Here is a 19,828-nt window from a genome sequence, read left to right on the forward strand (position 1 = left end):
ATAAATATGGAACATGGAAATATTAAGAAACACTTGTACACTTTTGTCTTTGGATTATTTGAATTTTGTGTTGCAAAGATAGCTCCGGTCAGAGTTCACATAGAAATATGAACATGGTTCTGTGAGTCAGATTACAAATATGAAAAAGACGAGTGTGACCCTGGCCTCTCTCTGGAGCTACTGTTAGCTGCTGTGGGGTGTAGCAAACAAGCCTTCGATCCTTCTTGTGCAGCACACCTCTCTCTCAGTGCCATTCCAACAGGAGAACAGGGGTTAGAGGGATCTGCAGTGCCCTGTCCATGCGGGAGTTATACATTTTCAATGAATCACAGTTTGATATCATGCTGGGTAGTCTTTAGAATTGCCCTCCTTACCTCAAATCTGGGGAGAGGGGATACATAGGGGAACTAATTATTGGCTGAGTGGAACAGACAAGAACAGAACAATCAGTGGCTGTGGAGTACATGTTCCAACAGAGGTCGATGGCACCCACCAGGATGAGTGCGATGCAATTACACAATGACACTAAAAAGCCCTGTCTTGCAATAGTTAAAGAAGTAGGGCAAATGAACACTGAATTATTTGGTTCATTAAACCAAAAAGTTGAGCAATCTCTTTATATTTTGTTGTGGCACTGACTATCATGACAGAGTAAACATAAGAGGGGAAAAGATGTGCTGCTATGGCAACATGTGATACAGGGAGACAAGGACGGGAGAGAAAACAGATGCAGTGTTATGGCAACATGTACAGGGTAATGTGAAGATTTAGACCCGATGAGCTAATGCCTCTATATTTCTTTTAGTCTCCCTCTTCCACCAAGATATGTGGAATAAAAAAAGGCAATTTTCCCATAACGACAAGCAAGGTGGATAAAATGCTGTAGAAACAGCTTAGCCCTGACAAACTGAACCTTAGAGCCATATTCCAAGTCTCAACAGACTAAATCCCTTCTTAGATTGCACTGTTGTCATCATGGCACAAAACAGCAAGGGAATGAGGATGTCATGGGGTTAGTGTACATGAGGGAAAGACATCCTTTCTGAGGATGTCAGTGAGAAGGATTAGAAGGTGACAATCCAGGCAGAGTTGGTCAAAATTCTCTACTCCTTGCCCCATTTCTGGTTCAAACGGGTCATAATGATCAGGGTTATGTAGGAATACTTTACAGCTGAAAACGAGTACTGAATAAGAAACATGTTTTACCACAGGCATGTAAATGTGAGACTGTCAGAGACATACTCATTCTGAATTAATCTTGTACATTCTACAGCTTGTCTGAAGCATTTAGAAAGACATGGATATTACTATTTTATGCAAAAAAGAGCTACTTGACATTTTGACTCCGTTTTCTCAAGGAATCTGTGGAATATCTTATGGTGTTTTGGTTTGTTTAAAACCAAAGAAGCACATTGAGACCTAAGTATGTCTCTAACAAAAGCAGACAAAGAGATCCTCATCACGGGTGTTCACTACTGCCTGTTGCTTTGGCAACAAGAGCATCAGGTGAATGGTTGGAAAATGTCATTAACAAATAAACACCATGGGGCTCGCTATCTCCTTAGACACAAGAAGCCTGTGACTCACTTATCAGTCATAAGTCTGCAAACTAAATCACACATCCATTTGAAATTCTACAAAGAAGTCACCTTAAATACCGGATTACGCCCTAATCTGACTTTGGGAGGTAGGCCAAGCTCTCTAGGGAACTTTCATTTTAACTGAGGAAAGTAAAAGTACAGCATTTCAGGCATTATGACCAAGATGAACATGGAACAAGACAGAAAAGTTTAATATAAGGATAGGCACTGTAATGAGGTGTGTCACAGCAACTATAATCAATCATCAGAAATAACATTTTTAATCTCTCAACGATACTTGGCTATTAAAACATCTGGCAATCTAACAAACACTTGCATTTAATTTATAGTTAATTCCAGTTTACTGCAAAAGCTTTTGCTAGTTCATATTCATATGATGTGAATTGACAGGAGGGCTCATTTTTATACCTGCTATATCCAACTATCTAAAAAGGTAGCCAAGAGGTAGGAAAGGGTAGTAGATTAATTGTTTACTAATCGGACATGTATTGATCTTTTTTTCCTATTCAATCTTTTTTCCTTTAGTATCTATGGACAGTGAGCACACGTGTATGGAAAACATGGTGCCTCATGACCAAGACGGCATTCTACAATTACCATAAATTTGATCTCTGTGCAACTACTCGATCTGGGATCAAGTAAATTACCCGACTACTTGATATGTGAAATACGTGAGAATCAACAGAGGAGGAGGGTAGAGCACTACTGTCTTACATCCAATACATTGGGTTACATTTAAGCAAAACAGGATCAAAACCATTGTTAGAAGCGATAAAGATCTGCATCTCTGTATGTTGCTCTGAAAAAAGGAGGAGGGTTTGGATTAAATAATAACTTTATGGCAAAGAATTTCCAATTGTAAAGAAAATAAGGTCATCCACTTCAAATAACGTAGTCCCAATCAGCACCATTATTTGATTTGACCTTGATGCTGATGGAAGCTGGGGTATAAGAGGTGAAAAGAAGTAGAAACAAAATTATTATATACTTGATGGATTTGAAACAAAAAGACAACATTTGTGAAGCCTTCACAGTGGCAGAGCATGCAGTAATTATGGCTTTCTGATCAGTGCTTATTCACAAAAAACTCACACTAAATTAAACTTGTGCAGCTCTACACTTGGAAATCACAAAATGCCACAAGTGAGAGTCAAATAGTAACCAGCTGTCTTGCATCTGTATTGGACTCCACCAGTTCAACCACAGTGGGTGTAGAGATGTCGGGTGCCTGAACAGTTATGGTTCCTCCCGTTTATGGATCAAAGTAACACCAGTGGCAGCAGAATGACTGTGCGTGCCTGGGCACAGTGCACCAATGATTGCCTGGACAGATGCAGCCTTTCCTTCCACCTGAACACACTACATCAGCCCTGAAGGTAGCTGTCAGACATTCCCACCATCTGATTAGTGTGTCACAGTAGCGGTGTGCCGTAGAGGGAGAGGAGAGAGAGACGGGGATGATGTACCTCTATTTGTCTGACTCACTGTCTCTCTACCTCCATCTGTCTTTCCCTCTGTGTCGCACTAGCTCTTTCTGTCACACTAGCTCTCTCTCTCACTTTCTCTCTTTCTCGTTGCATGAGGTTGCCGTTATTCACCGTTACTATTCCTTTTTCTGTCTTGCTGGTTCATTGTCTGCTTTGCCTCTTTGTATCTCTTTGTTTGTCTCTGTCCACCTCTCCTTGCTGCTACACTGGTCTTAACCTCTTTGTGTCTCCTGGGAAAGAAAAAGGAAGAACAAAAACAGACACGGGGGGGGGGGGGGGGGGACACTTTAAGTGTTCTGCTGATCTTACCTAGTAAGCAACAATTAAAGTGAACCACTTTCCTTTAGATTATAGTTAGAAGCAGAGCGAAATAAGGCCTTTTACTCACTACGGTGAATAACAGCCTTCTTGCAGGCCGTCTCCTCAACACAAAGAAAAAAAAAACTGCAAGGGATGATTAATAGACTTATTTTGCACTGACATGTCCTAACTCATTACTGCAGCCCCAGACACCGACATTTCGTTTTAATAACTGCAGTAATAAAGGTCAAATCATCCTATCAATTAATTCATTCTTGGTTCTCCTCAGTCTAATAAGAGTGAAGAATGAAAAAAAGTAATTTCTTGAATTGCAAAGGGAAATGTAATATGTAGTAAGCCTGGTGAATGGTCAGAAAGTTGATATCCTTCCCTTTCTGGCTGGTGTGCTACTAATCTTTAGTTTTGCACAGTATCACTTTGTGGTTTTCTGCAGTATCATGCATCTGCAAATTGATAATAGGCAGTGTGTCAAATGCAGACAACAAAACTGGGATCATTTCAACTAAAAAAACTGTAATCTGATCACAGGTGTGAAGACAAAAGCGTAATTAATCCTCTGTTTCTCCACCGTTTACACCATCTGCATTGTAGTTCTGGTATAGGAGAGGACAGGCAAAACCCTGCACACCTGTTAATCCAAATACATTGTACTGCTTTGTTGTTTTGGAAAGAGATATTTTTCAAATCAAATATATGAGTCATAATGAATCACAAAGTTACCAAAAACTTAAGACTTCACTCATGACTGAATAGACTGAAGACTGTTGGTAACAAAATGGTAACAAAATGACAAGTTGCAATTTTTTATTCCATAACAAATGCTGTGTTGTTTCATTCTCATCCTTTACACTCCCAACACAACAAGCCACCCTGTTTGGATTGGTTGTAGCAAATTCTATGCAGTATATGGCAACAAATTTATTTCTATAATATCTAATTTGATGGCCTATGCTCTGTGTTCTCTGTGTGAGAAAAGACACTGTAGACCTACTGAAGCCATTTGTCACCACTGGCAACACTTGTTCTATGATTAGTACAGTTCAAGTTCTAGGATTTTATAACAGGGTATGCTGTAACAAGAGAGTAGCAATACATAAAAACACACAGGTTATGAGTCACAGATTTACACTCTACCACCTAAAACTCTGTGTGCCACCCGAGAAGTGTCTCACATAGTAACAGCCTCAGAAATAGACAGAAACAAAGATTTTCATACCAGGCAGTTAAGGGGATAAAGTTAAAAAAATCAGAAGTCAGAATTGTTGTCAGAACATGTAAGATTGGAGGCAAGTCGGCACATTTGCACCAGTGTTACCATTAAGAAACTAAAACTATACCTAAAGAGTAAGAACAGTTTTGTTAACTGAAACAGAAACAAAGACAAGAGTTGGCAACATGAACTGTTACATGATTGTAAAACCTTTGTTCTGACAATAAAACTTTTAATAGAGTGCTGCTGCGTTCAGCTTTGTGTTTCACCAACCATTTTGTTACAGCTGTTGTCAAGCTTTCAACATTCATAACAAGTTTGTCTCTGTAACTGAAGTCATTCAAGAAGAAACACTGCATTTTAAAATCCCATCTCTACTGGACGATGCACCAGATCAACAAAATCTCACTCACTGGATGTGGACCTCTGCAATACACCCGCAGCTATCTGACCTCTACATTGAGTTACCTGGTTCTCTCCCTTCAGGTTTCTGTGTCTCACACTTTGGAAGTCTTTGTCCCTTTGACCAACAATGTCTAGCTTTCTTGCAACCAACTAATTATAGACAACTCTCAGAAAAAAACGAGATTGAGCTGAACAGATATGTTTCATTCTGCTCAGCTCAGAACAGTAAGACAAACATGTCAGGCAAGATTTTAATTGGACATACAGACATCTTAAATTACAGTTTACCCTCCAGGCACACTTTTGTAAAAGTGCTTACTGAGCTTAACACTTAATGTTCTGTAGAATGGAGACCTTTACAATTTCCAGGTCACCTGACCCTTTGGTCTATTTTGATTATGGGAGGTAACCTACACATATACCAAGTATTACATTCAAACCAAGAGTTTCTTTCTTTATAGGGTTCAGCCACACTGGAGATATTATATTATTCTATACAAATGGTTACTAAGGACATGCACTGTCTAGATGGTGTTAACGCCCATAGTTGAAAAGTAAAGCAACCACGGATGAAGTTACATGAGGACTACAAGAACTAATATTTAAATCTTAGAATATTAATTAAAAATACACAAGCACAAGTCGATGATTCACCAGAATCAAGTTTCAAATTGACTGTTGCTTCAAGTACCTGCAAAAATACTTTGCAAACACTTTGTGAAAGTACAGTTACAGTGGTCACTTTAGTCTTTTGACTGTGGACGTTTTAGTTGAGGGTTTCAAGAGAGGGAGTGCTTATCCATAAAAGCTGCAGCAAGAAAACGCCACTCTATGGCCAAGCAACAAAAACTAAGCCATTATCAACACAGCATTTAATATGTGCTTGTCATAGTAATTGTATAATCACAGCAGCAAAAAGATCACCTAAATGAGGTCATTACTCGTGTATGGCAATACCGGAATAAAAGGCTTTATTAACCTAACTCTCCTTCTCTCCTCTACTATCCTCAGAATATAATTTCAGTACAATAATGAGTGCTCCAACCAGCCATTTTTAGGCACGAGGGATTGAACATAATATAAGTGCAGCGCTGACTTCACAGAGCAAAGAGAATACATAGATCAATGGGGAGACACTCTAATCAGGTCCATCACGGGGATGTCGATTCTTTTTCATGTTAAAAATTCATTGTCGCTTTTGTCGTGTTCCCTTCTGAATTTCTGTCTTAATTAATTAATAGCATTAATAAATTAAAGGCCTCTTTAATCTCTATCAAAGTTTCTATTTATAATTACCCTGGAAGAGAGAAAGAAAAGCAGAGAAAAGGATTGTCTGTCATGATGTTCACCCTCTTATTTATTCCAGCTGAAGTTACACCTGAGTGAGTGAACATATATTCAAAGGGAGGAAGGAAAAACAAGGAAAAACAGAAAATGAAACAACTACAGGTGTTGCTATATGGAAATGAGCATCTTTCAGAACAAGTTGCTGGTGTAGAGGGGTGGGAAAGTTTGTGTTGCATCTGTCTTGACAAAGTTAAACAAAAAGTTAAAAAAAAAAACACAAGGTGCGAAAGATTGTTTTTTCCTTCTTCTTAGTGATTTTTTGTTTTTGGGGAGAATTACTTGTGTAAGAGCAGGCGTTCTCTGTACTCGCACACATTTTGGGCCCTAGGGGCACAGGGAAGATTCTGTCATGGAATTATTATTTTCTGGCACCACACAACATAGTCCCACATTGTGAAGAAATCCACCACTTGGAAAAACAAAAGTGTGACTAATACATAAAGAACAACGTTGCTATTTAGAGGTTTGGACTGGATCAAGAAAAACCCATCAAAATTTGAGCCATTTCCTTTTGTCTCGTAGCAAGAATTAACGGCGCTTTTCCTCCCTCTCTCTGAATGGCAGGATTACTTCCATCTGAATTCAAAAAGTCTCAGCAAAATATCATCTCCGGTTTCTTGTTTAGCAAATTGTTAACCCTATATTTGACACAGCCTAATCAGCAACGGCTATTAGAGGTAAATGTGTTCACAACACCTATACATTTGTTTAAAACAGCAAATATGACTAAAATCCCAAATATCTGTGTGGTCTATCTACTGATAAGGGCAATAGATCCCAAAAGCTAGAAACCTTAGAACATTCAAACCTGATTCAACAGATGTACAATAGCAGACGACTACAAAATGAATGGAAGACTATGTAATGATTGCGAAGGTTTACATCCATATAAACTGTATTATAATATTGGCAATTCTAAGCTAAAAACATCTAGATTATTTCACAAACACACTTTACCACATGCCTGAAACATGTCAGTGTTACTGCTAATAACTAACAGGACTGTCAAAGACGTTAGGACTAACACATATGAGTTTGAAGGAAATTGAAATTTGCACATTTGGTGCACATGACTGAACACTAAAAAGCTCTGTTACTTTTAATTCACTGAAGAAATGATGAATTAGATACGCAGTGTTTAAACTGAGAGTGACATTATGAATTTCATTGTACTGAGTGGTTCACGTGACAACGAACATTTACATATATATTCATTTCGCTACATTCTGAATATAAAACGTTCGATAAACATACTGAACATGACAATCATAGACTACAAAAGATTAACTACATTTACATACACAAAACATTCAGTTTTTATTCTTATTCTGGAAAAGACAATATTCCTACTAAGGTGTTTACATGGCTAATGAAAATGAATATTCCACTAATAATCCCATTTACATACAGAGGGTTTTCAGGGTTTCCCTCTGCTCCACTGGGAAACGAAATCACAAAATCTCCGCAGGCAGTGAAGTAAACCAGCGAGGTGAAAAACATTAGTGAGCTGCTGCCTGATATTTATAAGTAATACTGATATGACTAATATTATAAATTTATAGTTACAGGCACATCCAGGACCTAGATTTTCCCATGATGCTTACTACACTGCTGAGTGTTTTTGGTGCATCACACTGAGTCGTTACCGTCAGTCAGGATAATAACTAAACCCCTCCATCCCCGTTGTGAAGGAGGCGCACTCTGTTTTTCCAGCCTGCCCTGAACAGCTCTCTGCTCTCCTCTCATTCCTCTCCTCTGTCTGCCTTCATGCTCCGGTATATGTCATTTTGCCTGCTTAGGGGTAAACAGGCAAGAGGGCCATGTGTCGCAAACTGCGGTAAAAACCCCAATTGAGACACATTGAGACACACTGTAAAATAAAGTATAGTAAATTATTGGTTACCTGATTCTGTACTACATTCATGTACAAAGAATGCGCCTAAAACCCAAATAATATCAGCATATCTCATTCCTTAATCAAAAAATGCTACCTTCAGAATAAGGCCTAATTCAGAATATGCTGTTTACATGACAAGTATCAAAGTTGGAATATTGTCATATTTGGAATAATAGTGGAATATTACTGAGTGTGTAAATGTAGTCATTGACTCTACACAGACACCTTCCTGACATCAGCTTTGTTGTGTTTTCTCTCACTGCATAAAACTGCAGCCTCCAACTATCACAGATGCTTGAACCAACATCTCTGTAAACAAACACCTCAATGTAATGTGAGTGGAAATTCGCTCTCTGTTGGTCCTTAACTTAACCTTGAAATGAATAGAAAAAATATACAGTACTGTGCAAAAGTTTAAGGCACCAAAAGTAAAGTGAGAATGCTTACAAAAATATTGCCATAAATAGTTTTCATTTATCAATTAACTTCTTACAAAGTTGAGTAAACAGCAGAAACCTAAATGAAATCAACATTTGGTGTGAGCAGCTTTTCCTTTAAAACAGTAGCAGTTCTCCTCGGTACACTTTAACACAGTTTTTCAGGGTAACGTGCAGGTAGGTTGTTGTAATCATCCTCGAGAAAGAATGTTCTTCTGTGGATTTATTATTTAGGCCATCTCAGGTGCTTCTTCATGTAATGCCAGATTGACTCCATGATGTTGAGATCAGGGCACTGTGGGGGCCATACCATACCATCTGTTGCAGGACTCATCATTCTTCTTGTTGCTGAAAATAGTTCTTTATGACTCTAGCTGTATGCTTGGGGTCATTGTCATGTCATTAATAAATTTGGGACCAATCCGACACCTCCCTGATGGTATTGCACAATGGATAAGAATCTAAACATCTAGGGTGCCTAAAACTTTTGCACAGTACTGTATATATATTATTTATTTGTATTTATTAATTACTAGATTCTATTATAGCCAAACCCCACATTGCATACAGTGCCACTGACAGATATATGTTCAGTTAACACAGCATTGCACACTATATTAGCACAGGGTTTTCCTTACCCATCTCAATCATTTTCTTCAGGGCAGGTAAGGGAAAAAAAATCATCACTGACCACAAACATTATGGAGACAAGGAAATGCTAAGATGCTGAAACAAGTGAAACTGGGGAGAATGAACAGAGTTAATATGCTATTGGTCCAAAGTTTACACTTCTATACAATGTCTATATTGCTTTTATTAATAATCATAAGCAGTAGCTTACCACACCTACAACTGATTTTATCCAGGACAGGAGTTTGTCTAAGGTTGAAATTACATGATTACTGAACTTAAAATGACAATATTTTATCAGGGCAAATTACAAGCATGTTATCCTTACAGTTATGGACAGTAACTTGCATAACCTGATATGGATAAGCTAACAGCACGTGATATTTGCTGAAGTTTAAAGAAACAGATTATCCTTGTTTTTCATTGCAATTAATACATGACATCTATACACATTAGGCCAATGTGCCAATCCTTTACCACATAATTATACATAGATATGGGGCTGGTTAACATTATTATTATTTATTGCCATTCACTGGAATCATATTGTGATGATATGAACATACACAGTTTTGTTGTCCAAATTAATAATTGTGTTTGTAATTTAAGTTTTAATGCAAAGCAACGGAAGACAGTTAAGTGAATTGATTTTTTTTATGTGATTTTTCATACTTTTGCCATATCATGGTATATCAGAAAAATATTCCCATTAATACCATGACATGGACTTTAAACCTCACCCAGCTGTAGTGCAATATATTTAAATATTCAAACGAAATAATTCAAATTCGTTTAAAAAATTCCAACAGCTTGTAAAAGCTTATAAAATATTCTTTAATCTAAAGAAAATGTCTAAATTAATGTTCTAGTTTCAGTATGGTACAGTCGTTTGTTATTTAATGGAGATGTGAGTTGAGTTTTGGTGTGCAGACTCTAGTTCAGCCTTTGAGCTGCATATGCCTCACATACTTTGACAGCGGATCGGTTTCGCATACTGAACAGGTGTTAGATGTTTAGCTGCAAGGCCTTATTGCAGTTTGGGTGAACATCAAACCCCCCAACACTCCGAATCAAGGTAAGCAATGACTTTTACTGTGTCATCGGTAGGATTAGAGGAGCGATGGGTCTGTGATTACACACCACCACTCATATTCTCAAACATGTTTTGCACAATAACACTAGTGAACAAGAATTAACAGGCCCAACACCAACACAGACATTTACTATTCATTTTTTTCCGTAACACAGCACAATGATGGAAGCAGTGACAAACTTGAACTCGGTAATCCAGTTTGAATCCCACTGTATGAACTTGATGTAACTCTTGAAAAGTTCCCTCCATTTTTCTACCATCACAACTGTAAATGGATCCCGGGAAAACCCTGCACTATTGCTACAATATCACAACAAAATTAAAAGAAAAAATCTTCAATTGGAATAGAGGAAAAGAATGACAGACACCACCAGTGAGCAAAAAATAATCTAAGTAAATAAATAAAATGCAAAACATCATGTTCTAATGGGCAGACTCAAAGTAGAATATCAAAGTTTAGTTACAAAGAGATTAAAAATAAATGATAAACCACAAACAAATAGAAGATATAGTAAATAATTGAAACAGACTTAATAAAGTATTCTGATTTTATGATTGGATATATTAAAAATCACATTTAGTTTGTCAATGTAAACGTCACATTAGAGCACTTTCAGGATGGCTGTGGATAAGCCAGTAGCATTTCTTAAGTGTAATTTGTTTAATTCACTAATTAATTCATTAATTCTAGCTCATATAAAACAAAAGTACACTTCCTCCACTTAAGGAATGAGTTGGGCTGATTAGAAAACAAGAGGAATAGCATCAGCTGATAGATGGCTGAAGGGATATGTCGATATACATTGCTGCCTACATTAACTAATCTAAACACAAACTGATGGTATACTTCTGAAAATCTCAAAATTCCCAAATCTCCAATGTAGCTGCAGTTACTTTTTACTTTGCTACTTACTCTGAGATCTAGATGATGGAATCAATTATGTATTTTACAACAGCTGTCAATGAATGGGCCTGCAACTTAGACTGAATATTCAATTGTTGTTTTAACTACAATTAGTGAATGGAGATTGAGATAATTACAGTAAAAGCACACTTGTATGACTGACACTGTGACCAACACTGTTATATTTTTGGCAACAAATAAAGCACGTCAACACAATATCATCCCTATCTTTTTAATCCAAATTCAATAGCACTGTAATTATTACCTCTATGAAGCTAGCTTTTGTTGACATTTTGGTGTCGACTAATTGATAGTGATAACTGGTAATATCTAAGGATGCTTTTAAAGTTTTTATTCATGTTTATTCATTTAATTGTGCTACAGTATAGTAAAGGTTCCATGTTATTAGTCATCCCCTTAGACATACAAATACCAAGCATACCTTACAGCGTAATGCACATGTGTTTATGTGTTTTCACATTTAAGACATGGAATAATAAAACTAAATTTATGTGTCAAGGAAAAACAAGTGTGATTATAATTCTCAATGCATCACCTCTGACAAAGTCTCAACAGCAGCCAAACTTTTCACAGCAGACATTTTGATTTGTCACAGCATGAAAAGCACAATGTTACCCAATAACATTAATGTTGGCTCTGTACCATTTAGGTGTCCCAGCAAGCCATGAGAGTGGGCCAGCATGAAAAACACATAGGCGCTGAACTTATAAAGTCAAGCGCTGAATTAGATTCCTTGATGGAAGGCAGGTGTCATCAAAAGTAAATTTAAAGGCCAATTCATAGCTTCTGCTTGATTGCTGCCATGTTGCTATTCATGTTGCTATGGATAATATGGCCAATAATGGCCAACAGCTGGCGCTTAGCTTTTCACAGTCAGCCAACTTGGCAAACGTTATGTTACTGAAGGCAAATTAGCGTAATAATTTAAAATAGCATATGCTAATTGAAGACACATGAGCAACATTTAAAAAATGATTAAACCAGCTTACTTCCTAAAGTTATCCGTACAGGTAAAACTTTCACACCTGGTGTCATCATGAGTGTGGCATTGCTCTCTCACTAATGAGAATTTGTGTGTTTGTTCGAGGGTGGGAAATGTGCGCTGCATTGAGGTATGAGGTAATGAGAAATTTTACTTTTATTCATTAATGTTATATGGGGACTGGACTTAAAGAAGTAAACTGCTTCCTAAAAGGTTGGCTTGTCTTACCACACGTGCCCATCCTTTTCCAACATTCGTAAACTGAGGCTGACAATAATTAGGCAATAAAATGAGAGTCTGTTTCAAGGATTAAAGATGAGTTGATTTATCTAAATTGTACTGAGGTTTGACAGTGTCACTAAATTTAAAAGTTATTACTTGGCACTGATGTAAAAAGTCTGGCATTGTGACAACACACTGTTATATTAAACTACCAATAACTCTATTTCAGCATATGGAGGAAGATTGACCGCATGTGTGGTCACATATGATATCTGCCGTAACTTGTTGATGTTGTGCCATTTTGTTCAAATCATACTCAAATTACCAGCATTAAAATGCCCTCTGTTTATACCAAATGGGTGTGAGCCCATATGTTGTGTTCTATACTGAAGATTTGAGGTTGTTCACTTCAACTGTCCAACAGTGATGTAACCAGTATAACAACAGAGCAAAAGACAAGACTGCCAATTTTTCAAGCTTCTGGAAAGTACAAAGTCATAACACTGTCATAAATTTCTCTATAATTGGTCACACACTTGAAACTGCTAAATATTTTGAAGCTTTTTTAACCATATCTGTGGAAGAAGAGTTATATCTGTGAGATCAGTACTTGACAGAGTCAACCAGTGACAAACCTTTCATAAGCCCAACCATGAAAACAGCATTATGCAACAACAGTCTTTTAAGTATCTAGTGATTCAGCTTCTAAAGTATCAACAATGATTCAGCTCTTGAATTATTCCCCTTCATTGCAACTCTTAGCTATACATCCTCCATTGTATTAGCATGCGACCTCAGTCCTCTTTCACTGAAGTTGAGCCACAGAAATGGGCCAGAAGAAATAATTTTGGTACTGTCTTTTTGAGTGCTTCACAGTGAAATGTTGTACCCCACTTTCACCTCTGATGGAGCATGCTTGTGAATACGAGTGGATAATCAGACACTAAGATATCTTTTCAAAAAAACGCTTTTGACAGGTTTAAAAGCTGATGTGTGTATCCACAGTCCTCTATCAGCTCAGACGAGAGATAATCTTCTCATAATACACAGCACACTTATCTATAAAGACTGGGTTTATTTTGAGCAATTTGGTTTGACAAGGAAAATGTGAAACCTTTGTGGCTTTTTTCCTTTGAAATCCAAACACATAATGTTCCTGTAAAGCGGTCTTCATTTGTGAAAGCAAATAGAAAATAGGAAATAGAGCATCCTCAGAGTGTGGCACCTCAGATACTCTCAATCAGACATATAATGTATACTCTTTTTTATGACCAAATAAAAGCATATTTATAAATTTTTAGATTTTCTTTCACAAGGCAAGTCAGTGATAATTGGCTTATAGCCTTCACAGTTAAACCATTTTGTAATGTTTGATTGATCTCTTGTTGGTGATAGTATGTTTAATTAAAAAAATCCTTGAATGGTGTAAGTCCTGCAAAAACCTTCAAGAATGATGTGCTTTGAGAAAATGTCAGCATAAGAAGCTACGATATTTCTAACTCTAGACATGCACTGCCTGCCATAGCGTCTTCTGTTCATCCTAATTATAGTTTACATTTGTGTTCAGTACAATTAGGCTCCACAGCAAAAAATCGTAGAATGTTATCTTAATGAGTATCAATTTTCTTTATTATATTCAGTTATTGGACATTGCTTGGCTGTATGTGAATCTCTTGTAAAACAAAAATCAAACACAAAGTGAACCAAATAATTTCTTTAGATAATTCCATTAGAGCCAGATATTCTGTAGACAGATTTAAAAAAAAAAAAAAAAAACACAGAAAAATGTGTTCCTGCAGCACTTTCATGCCAGGCTTTTGTGAGAATGCAGAGATCACACTGAGGAAACAATTGTCTGTTCAATGACTAAATAAACAAGGAGGAATCTTTGGGTTTGATTTTTATGAGGTTTTTTTTTTTTTTGCTACCTCTGTCTCCAGCATGGCGGCTACTGAGCTGACTCATGCATTACTGAAGCCAACACAGCATGCTCACTCAGAAATGTATATATTCAGCTTATAGCTTCTGGGTTATGTGTTTGTTCTTTTTGGAATCCAAACACATGAGATGTTTTTCATGAAAGAAGTAGTTTTTTCAGATTTTTGTTACATTGTACTTTTACGGCTGAGTGAAATGTATCTGTAGTACTGTTGAGAGTATCAATATTGCACTCTTGTTTGGATCTAAATATGTTGAATTTAAAGTCCATTTTGGCTTGATGTGAAAGAACCATATTTGCAAGTTGGTTCCATTTGAAACCAAAACAAATCCAAATGAGAATTTTTTTTTTTTTTTTATAAGTGAAATTCAGTCCAGAGGAAACCCAAGTCAGAAAACGGCAGAGACACACCACAATCCTCACATACTACTGCTGGCTTGACACCTCCATTACAAGTATAAGCAGTCTTTGTCAAGTGTACAATAAAGATGAACTTTCTGTCAGAAGTCATCATTGAAGGCTTCCCTCGTTACATCTCTCTGCCTGTCGGCCTTCAAACAGAGCTTTCAAAGTGTACGGCTGAGAGCTTCCTTACCTTGTCCTGAAGTTAGCCGGGTGTGGATGCCCATCATACAAAGATAAAAAGTCATATTCCTCCTCCACAGCGAAAGATTGAAAAACTATATGAATCCTGTTTCCCTCCTCAGCAACAATCACCCAGGTACAGTTCGCTCCATTGGGATATCCATATGGAAACCCAGGGCTTTCTATCGTCCCATTCCTCCCTTTTAAAGTGCCTCCGCAAGTGTGGATAAAACCTGGAAGGAAAGAAAAAAAAAAACATCCAGTCATTATCTAATGCATACAGTGAGTGTGTATGACTCTCTCATTTGTGGAAATGGAAAAATTACTAAAATGCCCCTCAACATATGCAACAGAAGGAGTAAATTGTAGGCATCCTTAAAGAACATGTGCTTAATTTCGCCTGGTGCAAGCATCCAAGCAGCAATAAATAACCTGAATGTCTTTAAATGTTTAAATAAGCCTGTAGAGATTCTATTGCAAGTAACATTTTTATTGTAACAACCACATGCACCCTGTAAACTCCAGGTGCAATAATTCTTCAACTGAGGACAAATTGTTTGGAAAATCCACATTGTTCTCAGCTGGCAGGAGGTGTGAGGGAAATCTGGCAACCAGACTAAGAGCCAAGTTTTGTGTTTCCATTTATGTTTTCAGTTCCCCTTCAAATTAAAAAGAGAATAGGCTGCAACACCCACTGCTGTAATAATGGAAAAGAAATGCATAATTGAGGACCACAGTGATGGGTTTCAGTGCTACATCGAACAAAGCACTTGTGTTGCATCATTACTGCCCAATTCTTTCCAGATGGTCAGAAAGCCCCAGAGACAACCACCAAGCAAGGGCTTCCAATTTGATGCCACGAGCCCTTAACACTCTGTTTCACAGCCCACACAAGATACTGTATATCTTCTCACCTCATTCCACAGGCTTGCTGAAAATCAATACCCTTGACATATTAGGTTAAGCATTATACCATCATTGTCAAACCACAATGATCTGAGTGCGTGGATAACCTTCATGGTGTTAATGTAAATGACTGAATGTGCCACAGTTAAGGAACTCTAATGCAAATATGTAAACATAATCTGTTTGACTCATGCACAGATATTTATCTCTTTTCTCACACAATCACACCTATTCTTCCACATTTCCACATACAATGTACTCCCACACTTGCATGTACAATGTATGAACATGTGCCCATACACACTGTGTCACAGCACGTAAAAAAAAATGTTTTATTTGAGGCTATCTTGCGTGTTGTCTAATGAAATGCAAACTTAATTAAGATGCATGGTTTACCCCTCACAATTTACTCCCAGTGTAATTAGCTTTTCACACTCTGTAGGTAAAGGATGTTTTGCATAGTGTTGGCCATCCATACACACTGCAGTATGGCAAAAAGGCGAAACACATGGATCACTTGGCAGCTATGCAACTCAAACGGCCCCTAGACAGACAGTATTTTTCCCTATTATATTGTATATACGCCTCCTTATAAACTGATGTGAGCAAACAGTCAAAATGTTAAACTGTGACAAACTGACAATTAATTTCCCCTTGTCAAGCTGTTTCATTTTATTATTTTTGAACAAAGCCTGGCAACAGCTTACATTCCACAAAAAACAACTCTGTTATCAAAAATATGATAATTCACTGGAATATTTTTCCACAATCTTTATATCTCACAACACCCTCAGGATATGATACCCACAGGGGTCCTGACCCAGAGTCAACTGCACAGTATATTGTCCTGATAACTGAACTGTCCCCCCCTGACCAATTCACTCATCCTGTATCAAGTGGCCTGACCTAGATCCAGTTATAGATACAATATACATCATACTCATACAGGTTTATGATGTTGTGTCTGGAGATGAGCGGCTGCTGCTGCTGTAAATACTGTGGGTATAAATTCCCGCCAAGGTTTGTCACATGTCTAAGATACAATTATTTCCACCACCATTGAGCAAACAGGGTAATCATGGTAAATTTGCAGCATTGATGCACTGCCTACAGGGTCAACATGATCCAACCTGTGACATGGTACATTATTGCTGCTTTCAAGTGCTCTCGGGAATATAGTAATTAACAGGGCGGCCCTCTTTAGCAATGCAACAAAGTCATGAGTATGACTGGAAAAATGGGGATTTTTGAAAGATGAGAAACTATGATGTGACAGCATTGCAAAAATGTGATATTTGTTATTACTTGGTGGTTTTGTTCACAGAGTATTGTTGCATGTTTCTATTTTTGCTGATTATTTACCTTAAGTTGTCACACATTCATGAATTTAATGAACTGAAATGGGACCTACTTGTTAGATGTCTGATCCACATCCCCTTTTCATTACAAAGACTCCCCCAAAAGAGCCACAAAGACATTTTCCTAGAGGCTACATTTTGCTTGTGTTCCCAACTAAAAGCAAAAAATACTTTGACAGAGTGTATGTATGACTGATAAAAAGAAACAGAGGAACTAATGAAGAGCACTTGAAGGCATAGTGATCCATACCTACAGTGACTATTCAAAATGGCCTTGAACAAGTTTCTGAGGAAGGCATTTCCATTACTGAAGGTGAGCCCACCTGCAGATACTGTTTTAGTTACAATTTAGACTTAATTCACTTCAGTCAAAGCAATGGGACCAGATAATTACAAGGCCAGAAATGCATAACATTACACCATATGAATACTGATGTTCAGCTTCAGCTTATTATTTATCTTGGAAAGTCATTTTATGATCATAATTATGAATACATTTTGTGAGAATTTAATTTTACCTGGCCATGACCACAGGATAATCCTGTTGCACCACATATCCAACAGTAATAGTGAGAGCAACAAATATATTATATATCATCACAATACTCTGTTAACTTCAATATTGATCTATGATTATTTAAAGGCAAAGTGTAACATTTTTGTACAAACAGTTTTTGTTCAAAGGGGCACAGATTTCACACATAAAGTTCAGTTTACTTGTCATTACGGGCACCACTGAGCCTGTGAAATGTCAGATCTTTTTGTTATGTCTTTTATGGCTCTGGAGGAGCTTTATGAGGTCTGAAAAAATATGACATTTAAAAAAAGCCTCTGTTACAAACTAGAGGTGAGCATGTAGGACATAGAGGGGGACTAATCAAAGATGCTATTGAGCTGCATTATGGGAAATGTAGGATCCAGTTTTTTAGTGCTTGACCCATGCTAGGGACTACAGTGTCAGGAGATCTCTCGGCCTCTGTTGCTTTGATTTTGACCATTCTTTTTTAAAATCAGTCTCTTGTGAGTCCTCCAACTTTATTGAGGTGCAACACTAAATCGCTGGAGAACCTGATTTCAATCTTAAAACACAATGATCACTACTAATACTTGATTTTACGTGTGTTAAAGAGAGACTGTTAAAACAGCCAAATAAAAAATATATGAAACCAGACACATGCATGTTTAATTGCTGCTAAATTACCATGAGTGACGTCAAGTAAAGTAGATATAAGTTGTGGTGAAGATACCACACAATTTTGTAACTGTGGCTAACGATGGTAGGAGCAAAAGTCGAAAATGGTTTCGCACTCTGAAAGATGTCTCAGAAATCTCTCTTTCTATTAAATTACAAGGCTGAGCACAAAGGCGTTCTTTAGTGTGAGAGCCATTCTAGTATAACATAAACCTGAAGCAACCCTGTTTGAAGAAATCAACAGAGCACAGAGAGAAACCTTGTTTCAGGCTCAGTAGCAGATTTAGACCAAATTAGACCTCTACAACTTTAGAACGCAAAAGTCAAGCAACATCATTTTTGTTTCAGGCTCTCTTGTATCACTCAAAGTTAATAACTACAGCAAACACAGCACCCTCTATTAGTCCCTGATATATTTCCGTGTTTGTCAAGCATTAGATGACTAATGTTGTGAACTATTCCGAGTAATGCTGTTTGTGTGAACTGCTTAGCAGTGTTTGTGTGGCTGATTGTTCTGATGTCCTGGGGATGACAGAACAGATGCTCATTGCCAAGATATCTATTTCCCCCTTTCTGCCTCTCTCTCCCTCATTCTGCTTCTCATATTTGTGTATTCCTTTCATCCTTCATTATCTCTCTCTCTCTCCCTCTCTCACACCATCTGTGTTTTTCTTTCTCTTTGTATCCCCCCTCAACCTCTTCCTTTCTCACCCTCTCTCCATCTCACTCAACCTTTCCATTCACGGCCTCTTCAGCCAATTGTTCTGTCCTGGCTCTCCACTTTATCCCTCTCTCCCTCCCTGCTCTACAACTCTTCCTTTCATTTTCTATCTATTGCCCTCCTTGTTTTTTTCCTTTTTTTTCTATAAGCTATCTATTATGAATTAGAATCCCCCTTTTCAATGCTGTGAATCATACAGGCTTGTAATATGTTAAGCACGGTCATCTCCATAAAAGCTGTATCTATAAAAAGAACATTGTAAACATTAATCTTGTTACTTCAAAGAAAAACGAAGCGACAACATGTGCTTGCTTGTACAGGAGAGAGGACATGCATTAAATCCATTTACCATTTAGACCTACACTATGTCTTCTTTGAATTCCACTGTCACCGCTTAGTTGCCTTTTCTGACCTCCATCATCACTTCAATTGTAAAACACACTCCCTGGGGTTTTCTAACCCCATGTTAGCACCATGCTGCAACACCGACCATAAATTGTGATGAGAAACCAAATTAACAACCTGCTGTGAATGCACAGTGGGGAAAATGCGGTTCAGAAATATGAATCG

At 37.5% G+C, this 19,828-nt stretch overlaps 1 protein-coding gene across 5 annotated transcripts in view; it reads right to left on the bottom strand.

Moving 5' to 3' along the window:
• Window positions 1–19,828, bottom strand: part of LOC121904871 (CUB and sushi domain-containing protein 3-like) — a 235,399-nt gene that overhangs the window by 204,659 nt on the left and 10,912 nt on the right. For all 5 annotated transcript variants that reach the window (XM_042422653.1, XM_042422650.1, XM_042422651.1 and 2 more), the window contains exon 2: window positions 15,092–15,314. In XM_042422653.1, coding sequence (XP_042278587.1) covers window positions 15,092–15,314 — 223 coding nt within the window. The remainder of the gene's footprint in view (window positions 1–15,091; window positions 15,315–19,828) is intronic.

The sequence above is a fragment of the Thunnus maccoyii genome, chromosome 10 (genome assembly GCF_910596095.1).
Source record: "Thunnus maccoyii chromosome 10, fThuMac1.1, whole genome shotgun sequence".
Classification (NCBI taxonomy): Eukaryota; Metazoa; Chordata; class Actinopteri; order Scombriformes; family Scombridae; genus Thunnus; species Thunnus maccoyii.